At 47.5% G+C, this 13,325-nt stretch overlaps 1 protein-coding gene across 2 annotated transcripts in view; it reads right to left on the reverse strand.

The window, feature by feature from the left end:
• Window positions 1-469: 469 nt before the first annotated feature.
• The window catches only part of PDCD4 (programmed cell death 4), a 129,587-nt gene continuing 116,731 nt past the window's right edge, over window positions 470-13,325 (reverse strand). The window contains exons 9-13 of one of the 2 annotated variants that reach the window (XM_063962632.1): window positions 6,049-6,156; window positions 5,851-5,961; window positions 5,614-5,753; window positions 1,551-1,607; window positions 470-1,105 (exon numbers count right to left, since the gene is read on the reverse strand). In XM_063962632.1, coding sequence (XP_063818702.1) covers window positions 1,571-1,607; window positions 5,614-5,753; window positions 5,851-5,961; window positions 6,049-6,156 — 396 coding nt within the window. In that variant the 3' untranslated portion in view covers window positions 470-1,105; window positions 1,551-1,570. The remainder of the gene's footprint in view (window positions 1,106-1,550; window positions 1,608-5,613; window positions 5,754-5,850; window positions 5,962-6,048; window positions 6,157-13,325) is intronic. The other variant, XM_063962631.1, reaches the window with a different exon arrangement.

The raw sequence follows: 13,325 nt of genomic DNA on the forward strand, positions 1-13,325 counted from the left end.
AAATTTTTAAGCAGTTGGGCAAAACCATGTGCACTGCAGGGGAGGCAGCTATAACATGTGCAGAGAGAGATAGATTTGGGTGTGGTGAGTTCAATCTGTAATCTAAATTGCAGTGTAAAAATAAAGCAGCCAGTATTTACCCTGCACAGAAACAAAATAACCCACCCAAATCTAACTCTCTCTGCAAATGTTATATCTGCCCCCCCTGCAGTGCACATGGTTTTGCCAAACTGCTAAAAAATTTCCTGCTGCGATCAACTTGGAATTACCCCCAATACCTCCATCTGTTTTAGAACGTATTCTACCACCAGCTGACCCTTGGTTTAAGGTCTTCCCACTCTTGTTCAATTTCGGTGTATTATGTGTTACACCAACTGCCCCAGCTGTGCAGCTTTGTGGTGTCTTTTAAATAAACGATGATGATAATGGTCTCAATAGGGTAAATGACAACAAATCCCAGCACACCATCTTTGCTTCACTAAACGTATTTATTTAGTTTTAGAACTTATCTTAAATTTCTAGTTAATTGTTGTGTAGAAAAATAGGATGTTCCAGCCACCATATAAACCATACTTTTAGGTCCTTTTCTCCTCTGAAAAGTTGGAAGAAAAACGTTTTTTTCCATGTTACCCGTTACTTAACATTTTGGCTTCAAAAAAAAAAAAAAAAAAAGTTTCTACAACCGGCACAAATGGATAAATTATCCAGAACAAGTCACTTCTCGCTTTCCACTCCCAAAGTAAATGTGTGTGAACATCAGCAGCCAACAAGGGGTCACAGCAACACTCCCTGCAATTAATAACAGCTCTGATAGTGAGTTACCACAATACAGACCTCACACAGGGAGCGACTGTTTACATGTGAACACAGAGCAGAGAATGATTTCAAGGAAACGGCACTTCACCTCTACCTAACCCAATCAATTGCTTCGGAAACGGTTTATTTAGAAAACTATTATAGAAAGGTTCTGTACACAAGAATTCATATCGATATTTATAAAACATTAATGGTGCTCAGCAAGTCAATCCTTTTCCTTGGTTGTGTTTAGTGGCTTTCGAATTTCAGCCGGCCACCGTCCCCTTCGCTTACAAACCGTTTTCTTCCTCTGTGATTGGGGAGGGGGGGGGAGGAAAAAGAACAGCAAAATTAATTTTCACTGAAAAATACAAACAATTCTTAAAACATTTCATCTGTATGGAAAGAGCTAGACCAACTCTCCTTACATACATATAAAACTGGTTGGGTATGTGTGACCGACACAATATAGATGCTGGGATCTCGGCTGTTAGATGGCCGGCAAAGGGGGGGGAGGCGAGCACATCGAAGCCCCTTGCGGGCTTGGTGCCTTGCCACAGGTTCTGTTCACATCCTATGAGTGGTAACAGTCCCTGTTGGTCGACATGCCGACCGGCAGGATATTTAGGGTTTGGGATCCCGGCGTCTGTGTTGTGACCGGTGGTCTCACATTATGCTGAAATGAGACTATTGTATAACATGTCTGACTTCTTTATGTACCGTACATCTAACAGATCATGTGACTATTCCCTTACCTCACTTCTGTACTACACAATTAAGGAAAAGTAGGCTTGCTTTCTTCAATAGGCAACCTAATATTTAAGAAATACAAGACTATTACATCTGTCAGTAACACTGCAGGTAGATGGAAAGTACTTACAGCTAATTCATGCATTCAGATGAAAGGTCATTGTACCCTAAAACAAATGGGCTACACTCTGAGGATTAAAAGTGAAATATGTGGTACCCAGTCATAAATGGGGGAGTGATAATAACAGATTTGTCTGCATTACAAGTGACACTTCCACAGATTGTTCCAGACAGTGGGGCAGATGTATTAACCTGGAGAAGGCATAAGGAAGTGATAAACCAGTGATATGTGTAAGGTGATAAAGGCAGCAGCCAATCAGATCCTAACTGTTAATTTACATATTGGAGCTGATTGGCTGGTTCATTTATCACCTTGCACATATCACTGGTTTATCACTTCCTTATGCCTTCTCCAGGATAATACATCTGCCCCAGTGTTTGTAAAGCGGGCAAGCAGTCTTAGGTGGGAATTCAATTGTTTTTATAGCGGCTTTAAATAATGGGTGCCCGACAGTGCAATTGTTTTTGAGCACCCATTAGTATAGTGCATGCTGCACCAGGTTTAGCCGTGTTAGGCGGCTAGACCCATCTAAAGTCGTGATTGGAGCGCTGAAAGCACAGACTTTTCACCAATTTCTTCTCGCCGCCTCAAAAGGATGCAAGCACAAATGTGGGCGTCCGAAGCATTCGTGCCCGATCAGAGCAACAATTGAATTGCTCTGTTGGCAGCCCATTAGTTGAAAAAAGTTTCATGGCCAGATCTTACAGAAAATTGAGCCTTTTGTCCCCAAGAAACTGTGTGGTGCAGAGCTAACAACGCCCGTTCCTCCGCAAACACCATCCTCATTGGGGAATGGGCATCTTGTTAAAACTGAAGGACCAGTGGATGGTGCACAACACAGGGAGATGATGCTGCAAGACACCCGGATTCATTCTGCCAGACACTAGTGCTTGGGAGTAAGTTCACCTTTCCGCTGTACAAGGTCACATCAATGCTGGCATGGTTTTATAATATAAAAGTGCATGTTGTACAATTGCCCAGATCTTAGACCAACTGAGAATCTGCAGCATTATCTGAAATTCCAGCCTACAAGCATCATCCAACCAACCCGGACAACCTCAAGCATATCTGCAATAAAGAATAGGCAGATCACTCCCCGACATTGTGGAAACCTGGTAAAGACTTCCAGTAGTTATTGTGGTTCTACTGTTCTAGGGCCTGATTCAAACCTGACCGCAGCAGCAAATGTGTACTCCAATGGGTAAAACCATGTGCACTGCAGGTGGGGCAGATGTAACATGTGCAGAGAGTTAGATTTGGGTGCGGCGTGTTCAAACTGAAATCTAAATTGCAGTGTAAAAATAAAGCAGCCAGTATTTACCCTGCACAGAAACAGTATAACCCTCCCAAATCTAACTCTCTCTGCACATGGTTTTGCCCATTAAGAGAACAAATTTGCTGCTGCGATTAGGTCTGAATCAAGCTGAAGTTATGCAGTAAATCTGTGGTGCTTTCATATATATATATTACACAGAACTGCAGCAAACACATGCCCCTGCTTGTATGGATAAGTGGTTGATAACATAGTTAAAAGCTTTAAGCTTTTAAACATTTAAAGACACTGCGCCCAGTGATGCTGAAGCGGACGGATAAAGTGGTGCAGAATTTCTTTTCATCTGACAGACAATAATTTACTGCTCGGCAGCAATAAACTCATTTCCCAGCCTTTCCCATCACACGGGAACGGACCTGGGCAAACATTAGGGATTCTATCACACTGAAACAAATAGGCGGCCCAGCACAAAGTGTTTAAAACAATGATTTCTTTCTCCCCCGTAAACCAAAGTTGTCTGCCACAATTTCAGGGGGGAAGAGGGGGGATGGTATCGGAATCCCGACAGAATGCTAAATACAGCGGTCACCTGCACTTATGGGGGTAAATACTGATGATTGCGGCTGTGGATAGAAACACTGTGGGCGGATCGGCGTGCCGCTTGAAGTCGCACGGATACTATCATTAGCCCTATGGAAACTGGCATTACCCTAAGGTAGTAAATCTGGCACCCACGGCATCATGGAAACACGGCCCAATAAAGTGTCAATTCGACTTGTCGGAAAGCACGTGGATCGGAGAAATAGCTGCCGATCCGCGTGCTATTGTCGGAAACGGGGCCCCCTTTCCGACCATCTCAATCCGACTTCTTTTTAAAGTCAAATTGAGATGAGGGAGCTGAGAGGAGGAGATTTGGGGAAGGGGGGGTGGGGGTCTTGGGGGGGGGGGAGCAGTGGCTACAGCACAGCACATGCAGGAGGATGGGTCACAGCTGCCACTCATGTAGCTAGGAGTCCCCAGTCCGTGCAGTGTTTGTCTTAGGGACCAGGAAACCTCCCTGGCAGACCCCACTTCTTTTCTTTTCATCATCTCTCAATATTACTTTATAAGAGCCGCTCAAAGCATTCTTTCAATAAATACATAAAAATAAAAGGAACAACGTAGAGACAGCGTGGAGCTGTAGAACATAACGGCATTATATTTTACTGCAAGGGGCACATTATTCCTATAAAACCCCACTCATTCAGCTTCATGCAGGGCTACTGGGTACACTATGTTAGCAAACACAGAAATACTTTGTTATGGAAGTGGTCTGTGTTAAAAACAATATACACAGGACACCTCATCCTTCTTATACTGCTCTGCTTACTGACCTCTCAGTCCATTACAAGCGCTGTCTGTATAATGCCACTCTGGTCGCACTGTAATCTGGTGGAAGCTCTGCAGTACCCTGCGCGTGGTGAGGCAGCGCATTATACCCCATCCAGTGATAGGACATCAGGGAGGCTCTAGTGACATAAGCACAGAGGGACTCGGACAGCTCTCAGCTGCAGCGGGTGTTCCTTGCAGAGTTCTCTTCCCATTTACTGTACGGATTTTTCTCTTTCTGTGTGACCAGGATGCCCAACAAAGCATCTCCCCTTTGAATTTTCACAGATACAACATGGGGGGTCATTTCCGACCCGATTGCTCGCTGCAGTTTATCGCAGCGATCGGGTCGGAATTGCACATGCCGGACGGCCGAAGTTCAGTAGCGATCGCCTCTGCCTGATTGACAGGCAGAGGCGGTCGCAGGGCGGGAGGGGGCTGGACGGCGGCGTTAAGCTGCCGTTTAGGGGGCGCGGCCCGGCCACCGTTGGGGGGGGGGGGGGGGCCGTGGCGGCTGCGTGACGTCTCACGCAGCCGCCGCGGCCAATGGCAGCGATGATCAACTCCCGGCCAGCTGCAGGAGCTGCGCTGGCTGGGAGTTACTCCACAAATACAAAAGCATTGCCGCTGTGCGATGCTTTTGTGTGTGTGGGGGGGGGCGCGGACTGACATGCGGAGCGGACTAGCCCTGTGCTGGGCGTCCCCCCGCATGTCAGGGAAGATGATCGTAGCTGTGCTAAATTTAGCACAGCTATGATCAACTCGGAATGACCCCCATGGTATCTTGCAGAAATGATCCGTTCTACGCGATAGTTGCTAATTACATTTGCCCATGAAACAGCTTCTGAGACACAGCGCTTGCAATGATTCTTAAAGCATGTAAGAGGTATGAATTGGATTTCATTTCAGAAACTGCGCAAATCAAGTATGAAAAGTCATTCAGTGGCGTAGAACCACATACCTCGCAACTCACAGCATCCACAAAGCAGGAAGCAATACAAATTATGCACTGTCTTGAGGCCATTTCCCCCCCGTCTTTTATAAGAGGTCTCTCTACCTGTAACCTCAAAAAACTGGACCTGGCCCAAGAAACGATCTGCACCTGTATGTGATGTGTTTTGTAGTAGACTATACCGTCAGGTAAACAGCTTCAGTCACCAATGTTTATAAAGAGAACAGACCACATTCAGGTTTCTTAGAACAGGTCATTCAGAAATTCTAATTCAGAATCCAGAACACATGTCTAAGTCTTTACAGTATAATTACAGTAATATATGAAAATGGCACAAAATGTAGAGATAATCACCTTGAAGGACATTGGTCCCGAATTTGTTTGGAAATGACCCCAAGTTTGAAACAGTCTTCCACAAACCGCTCCAGAACAGAGTATGCATGGGGGACATCCAAATTAATGTCTGGAATCTCTTGGTAAATTCTGTCATAGCCCTGGAGAAACCCACAAAGAACAAAACAGTCACTCTGACAGTCACACAGAACAATCACAGTGCATATTCCACTTCCTGCCAGAAGAGGGCGCACTTACCCTTTTCATTTGATCTAAAGTGATAACTGCTGACTTCCAGAGCGATTCCAACAAGTTCAGCATCATCTTATATGTGTTTTCCCTGGTCGCTTCCAGCGCCATCAGTACGGCCTGCAAACAGTCAGATCAGTACAGTAAATAAGGCGTTTTGTGGCTGAGTGACCGGTGAAACCACAAAGGCCGTAAATCCAGGCTTACTTCATATACAAGTTCATGGTGGAAATGAGGAACTTCCAGCTCCTGAAGACAGCGCTCCGCTTCGGACACATCCCCAGAGAGCACGTACTCCTTCAGCAGCATATCGATCTGGCAGGAGGGAGATACAGCAACAAGCACCTTTATGTATAGAGATTTGTTACACAGAAGTATATCACATTATTGTACCGGTGCTGCCGAGAACATTTCAGGTCTGCTCCCTTTATTATTAATGGTAACTATCGCAGGTTATGTAGATCAATGTATGGAGATCAGACCTGACCCACCCGCATACAGGAAATGACAAAGTATGAGCAGCCAGAATGCAGGAACTATAAGCTGGGTACACACTTGTCCAATACTCGCCCAATCCAGCCTCTGACCTGGTCATGTCAAAAGACTAATGGTGGGTACACACTGGCCGATATATTGCGGGTCCGTTGGCCAGTGTGTACGGGCGATATTTCTGTAAACTCCGTCGTACACAGACATATCGCGTCGGCCCCGCAGGACAGCCGACGGCCAATATATCTACCTATATAGTGGCGCATCGCTGTGTGTGTACGGGCGACCAGCCGGCCGCCTGTACACATGCTGCGGCGGCCGGAGGTGATTGACAGCTGAACTGGGCGGGCGTGTGTACACGCCCGCCAAGTTCATGATGTCAGTCCCCGACGGATCGGGCAGTGTGTATGCACAGCACACTGCCCGATCCATCCATAGATATATCTGCCGATCAAATGATCGGCAGATATATCTATCAGTGTGTACCCACCTTTAAACCTGCTGAAAGATCAGGAGACCCGATCGCCAATCACCCTACCAGTATAGAAGTGTGTATATATCCCTGTGAGAGGCAGCAGGTCAGCTATAGATTGGAAGAGTGTGTACGGATTACGGAGACAAGTTCCTTTCAGCAGATGTAGATTGCAGATCTGGCCCAAAATTGTACAGGTGTGTACGCATAGATTGGCCATTGTATCCACGACCTAGGACTCCAGTAGGACTGTGTCAACAGTCTGGTCATGTGTACCCCGCTTTACTATTACCTCTAATCAATAACGTGCTGGTAGAACACAAAAAGAAAAACAGGATTTTTGTACTGTTAAAGCCTTTCCTCAAAGCCCTTTGGTGGACAATGCCGCCCCTGGGTACAGAGGAGGCTATAGGAGATTGGGCATACCTCCCAACATTTAAAAATAAGATTTTACTTACCGATAAATCTATTTCTCGGAGTCCGTAGTGGATGCTGGGGTTCCTGAAAGGACCATGGGGAATAGCGGCTCCGCAGGAGACAGGGCACAAAAAGTAAAGCTTTTCCAGATCAGGTGGTGTGCACTGGCTCCTCCCCCTATGACCCTCCTCCAGACTCCAGTTAGGTACTGTGCCCGGACGAGCGTACACAATAAGGGAGGATTTTGAATCCCGGGTAAGACTCATACCAGCCACACCAATCACACCGTACAACTTGTGATCTAAACCCAGTTAACAGTATGATAACAGCGGAGCCTCTGAAAGATGGCTTCCTTCAACAATAACCCGAATTAGTTAACAATAACTATGTACAATTATTGCAGATAATCCGCACTTGGGATGGGCGCCCAGCATCCACTACGGACTCCGAGAAATAGATTTATCGGTAAGTAAAATCTTATTTTCTCTATCGTCCTAGTGGATGCTGGGGTTCCTGAAAGGACCATGGGGATTATACCAAAGCTCCCAAACGGGCGGGAGAGTGCGGATGACTCTGCAGCACCGAATGAGAGAACTCCAGGTCCTCCTTAGCCAGAGTATCAAATTTGTAAAATTTTACAAACGTGTTCTCCCCTGACCACGTAGCTGCTCGGCAGAGTTGTAATGCCGAGACCCCTTGGGCAGCCGCCCAAGATGAGCCCACCTTCCTTGTGGAGTGGGCCTTTACAGATTTAGGCTGTGGCAGGCCTGCCACAGAATGTGCAAGTTGGATTGTGCTACAGATCCAACGAGCAATCGTCTGCTTAGACGCAGGAGCACCCATCTTGTTGGGTGCATACAATATAAACAACGAGTCAGATTTTCTGACTCCAGCTGTCCTTGCAATATATATTTTTAATGCTCTGACAACGTCCAGTAACTTGGAGTCCTCCAAGTCACTTGTAGCCGCAGGCACTACAATAGGCTGGTTCAGATGAAATGCTGACACCACCTTAGGGAGAAAATGCGGACGAGTCCGCAGTTCTGCCCTGTCCGAATGGAAAATCAGATATGGGCTTTTGTAAGATAAAGCTGCCAGTTCTGACACTCTCCTGGCCGAAGCCAGGGCTAGAAGCATGGTCACTTTCCATGTGAGATATTTCAAATCCACCTTTTTTAGTGGTTCAAACCAATGAGATTTTAGGAAGTCCAAAACCACATTGAGATCCCACGGTGCCACTGGAGGCACCACAGGAGGCTGTATATGCAGCACTCCCTTAACAAAGGTCTGGACTTCAGGGACTGAAGCCAATTCTTTTTGAAAGAAAATCGACAGGGCCGAAATTTGAACCTTAATAGATCCCAATTTGAGACCCATAGACAATCCTGATTGCAGGAAATGTAGGAATCGACCCAGTTGAAATTCCTCCGTCGGAGCACTCCGATCTTCGCACCACGCAACATATTTTCGCCAAATTCGGTGATAATGATGCACGGTTACTTCCTTCCTTGCTTTAATCAAAGTAGGAATGACTTCTTCCGGCATGCCTTTTTCCTTTAGGATCCGGCGTTCAACCGCCATGCCGTCAAACGCAGCCGCGGTAAGTCTTGAAACAGACAGGGACCCTGCTGAAGCAAGTCCCTCCTTAGAGGTAGAGGCCACGGATCTTCCGTGATCATCTCTTGAAGTTCCGGGTACCAAGTCCTTCTTGGCCAATCCGGAACCACTAGTATCGTTCTCACGCCTCTTTGCCGTATAATTCTCAATACTTTTGGTATGAGAGGCAGAGGAGGAAACACATACACCGACTGGTACACCCAAGGCGTTACCAGCGCGTCCACAGCTATTGCCTGCGGATCTCTTGACCTGGCGCAATACCTGTCCAGTTTTTTGTTGAGGCGAGACGCCATCATGTCCACCATTGGTCTTTCCCAACGGGTTACCAGCATGTGGAAGACTTCTGGATGAAGTCCCCACTCTCCCGGGTGAAGATCGTGTCTGCTGAGGAAGTCTGCTTCCCAGTTGTCCACTCCCGGGATGAACACTGCTGACAGTGCTATCACATGATTCTCTGCCCAGCGAAGAATCCTTGCAGCTTCTGCCATTGCACTCCTGCTTCTTGTGCCGCCCTGTCTGTTCACATGGGCGACTGCCGTGATGTTGTCCGACTGGATCAACACCGGTTTTCCTTGAAGCAGAGGTTCTGCCTGGCTTAGAGCATTGTATATTGCTCTTAGTTCCAGAATGTTTATGTGAAGAGACGTTTCCAGGCTCGTCCATACTCCCTGGAAGTTTCTTCCTTGTGTGACTGCTCCCCAGCCTCTCAGGCTGGCGTCCGTGGTCACCAGGATCCAATCCTGTATGCCGAATCTGCGGCCCTCCAATAGATGAGGACTCTGCAACCACCACAGAAGAGACACCCTTGTCCTTGGAGACAGGGTTATCCGTAGGTGCATCTGAAGATGCGACCCTGACCATTTGTCCAACAGATCCCTTTGGAAAATTCTTGCGTGGAATCTGCCGAATGGAATTGCTTCGTAAGAAGCCACCATTTTTCCCAGGACTCTTGTGCATTGATGTACAGACACCTTTCCTGGTTTTAGGAGGTTCCTGACAAGCTCGGATAACTCCTTGGCTTTTTCCTCCGGGAGAAAAACCTTTTTCTGAACCGTGTCCAGAATCATCCCTAGGAACAGCAGACGAGTTGTCGGCATTAACTGGGATTTTGGAATATTCAGAATCCACCCGTGCTGTTTTAGCACTTCTTGAGACAGTGCTAATCCCATCTCTAGCTGTTCTCTGGACCTTGCCCTTATTAGGAGATCGTCCAAGTATGGGATAATTAATACGCCTTTTCTTCGAAGAAGAATCATCATCTCGGCCATTACCTTTGTAAAGACCCGAGGTGCCGTGGACAATCCGAACGGCAGCGTCTGAAACTGATAGTGACAGTTTTGTACAACGAACCTGAGGTACCCCTGGTGTGAGGGGTAAATTGGAACGTGGAGATACGCATCCTTGATGTCCAAGGATACCATAAAGTCCCCCTCTTCCAGGTTCGCTATCACTGCTCTGAGTGACTCCATCTTGAACTTGAACTTCTTTATGTACAGGTTCAAGGACTTCAGATTTAGAATAGGCCTTACCGAGCCATCCGGCTTCGGTACCACAAAAAGAGTGGAATAATACCCCTTCCCTTGTTGCAGAAGAGGTACCTTGACTATCACCTGCTGAGAGTACAGCTTGTGAATGGCTTCCAAAACCGTCTCTCTTTCGGAGGGGGACGTTGGTAAAGCAGACTTCAGGAAACGGCGAGGTGGATCTGTCTCTAATTCCAACCTGTACCCCTGAGATATTATCTGCAGGATCCAGGGATCTACTTGCGAGTGAGCCCACTGCGCGCTGTAATTTTTGAGACGACCCCCCACCGTCCCAGAGTCCGCTTGAGAAGCCCCAGCGTCATGCTGAGGCTTTTGTAGAAGCCGGGGAGGGCTTCTGATCCTGGGAAGGAGCTGCCTGTTGCTGTCTCTTCCCTCGACCTCTGCCTCGTGGCAGATATGAATAGCCCTTTGCTCTCTTATTTTTAAAGGAACGAAAGGGCTGCGGTTGAAAGGTCGGTGCCTTTTTCTGTTGGGGAGTGACTTGAGGTAGAAAGGTGGATTTCCCGGCTGTAGCCGTGGCCACCAAATCTGATAGACCGACTCCAAATAACTCCTCCCCTTTATACGGCAAAACTTCCATATGCCGTTTTGAATCCGCATCGCCTGTCCACTGTCGCGTCCATAAAGCTCTTCTGGCCGAAATGGACATAGCACTTACCCGTGATGCCAGTGTGCAGATATCCCTCTGTGCATCACGCATATAAAGAAATGCATCCTTTATTTGTTCTAACGACAGTAAAATATTGTCCCTGTCCAGGGTATCAATATTTTCAATCAGGGACTCTGACCAAACTACCCCAGCACTGCACATCCAGGCAGTCGCTATAGCTGGTCGTAGTATAACACCTGCATGTGTGTATATACTTTTTTGGATATTTTCCATCCTCCTATCTGATGGATCTTTAAGTGCGGCCGTCTCAGGAGAGGGTAACGCCACTTGTTTAGATAAGCGTGTTAGCGCCTTGTCCACCCTAGGAGGTGTTTCCCAGCGCTCCCTAACCTCTGGCGGGAAAGGGTATAATGCCAGTAATTTCTTTGAAATTATCAGCTTTTTATCAGGGGCAACCCACGCTTCATTACACACGTCATTTAGTTCTTCTGATTCAGGAAAAACTATAGGTAGTTTTTTCACACCCCACATAATACCCTGTTTAGTGGTACCTGTAGTATCAGCTAAATGTAACGCCTCCTTCATTGCCAAAATCATATAACGTGTGGCCCTACTGGAAAATACGGTTGATTCGTCACCGTCACCACTGGAGTCATCGCCTGTGTCTGGGTCTGTGTCGACCGACTGAGGCAAAGGGCGTTTCACAGCCCCTGACGGTGTTTGAGTCGCCTGGACAGGCACTAATTGATTGTCCGGCCGTCTCATGTCGTCAAACGACTGCTTTAGCGTGTTGACACTATCCCGTAGTTCCATAAATAAAGGCATCCATTCTGGTGTCGACTCCCTAGGGGGTGACATCCTCATATTTGGCAATTGCTCCGCCTCCACGCCAATATCGTCCTCATACATGTCGACACACACGTACCGACACACAGCAGACACACAGGGAATGCTCCTAACGAAGACAGGACCCACTAGCCCTTTGGGGAGACAGAGGGAGAGTTTGCCAGCACACACCAAAAGCGCTATATATATATATATATATATCAGGGATAGCCTTATAATAAGTGCTCCCTTATAGCTGCTTTGTTATATCAAAATATCGCCATAAATTTGCCCCCCCTCTCTGTTTTACCCTGTTTCTGTAGTGCAGTGCAGGGGAGAGACTTGGGAGCCGTCCTGACCAGCGGAGCTGTGAGAGGAAATGGCGCCGTGTGCTGAGGAGATAGGCCCCGCCCCTTTTCTGGCGGGCTCGTCTCCCGCTATTTAGAGAAATCAGGCAGGGGTTAAATATCTCCATATAGCCTCTGGGGGCTATATGTGAGGTATTTTTAGCCTTTATATAGGTTACATTTGCCTCCCAGGGCGCCCCCCTCCCAGCGCCCTGCACCCTCAGTGACTGCCGTGTGAAGTGTGCTGAGAGGAAAATGGCGCACAGCTGCAGTGCTGTGCGCTACCTTTAGAAGACTGCAGGAGTCTTCAGCCGCCGATTCTGGACCTCTTCTGACTTCAGCATCTGCAAGGGGGCCGGCGGCGCGGCTCCGGTGACCATCCAGGCTGTACCTGTGATCGTCCCTCTGGAGCTTGATGTCCAGTAGCCAAGAAGCCAATCCATCCTGCACGCAGGTGAGTTGACTCCTTCTCCCCTCAGTCCCTCGCTGCAGTGATCCTGTTGCCAGCAGGAATCACTGTAAAATAAAAAACCTAGCTAAACTTTTTCTAAGCAGCTCTTTAGGAGAGCCACCTAGATTGCACCCTTCTCGGCCGGGCACAAAAATCTAACTGGAGTCTGGAGGAGGGTCATAGGGGGAGGAGCCAGTGCACACCACCTGATCTGGAAAAGCTTTACTTTTTGTGCCCTGTCTCCTGCGGAGCCGCTATTCCCCATGGTCCTTTCAGGAACCCCAGCATCCACTAGGACGATAGAGAAAATCTGATCTCTAAAAAGGGGGAATGACATTGTGCCCGTTTCTGGTCATGTTGGGGGTTTGGGGCAGCCCCCAGCCTCTCCCAGCACAGCACGGATGCTGCGCATTCACCACTGCTCAGACAGAGAATCATTCTTGTATCCAATACTAGACTCTTTGGACACAGAACGTCAAACTTCAAAAATCTGGCCCGCGACCAAAGGGCCACTCACCAAACTGATGGAAATGTGTCCTCAGATTTATAAATTCTAGCAAATGAGACATACAGCCTACATGATAATAGTAACACAGAGATCTCCGTTCTATACACTTGAAAATATATAGTAAGCCACCAGCCACGGCAAGGTGTCTCTGCTCTGGTGGTCCTACGCCGCATTATGGGGGTCATTCCGAGTTGTTTGCTCATT

The sequence above is a fragment of the Pseudophryne corroboree genome, chromosome 3 (assembly GCF_028390025.1).
Source record: "Pseudophryne corroboree isolate aPseCor3 chromosome 3, aPseCor3.hap2, whole genome shotgun sequence".
Classification (NCBI taxonomy): Eukaryota; Metazoa; Chordata; class Amphibia; order Anura; family Myobatrachidae; genus Pseudophryne; species Pseudophryne corroboree.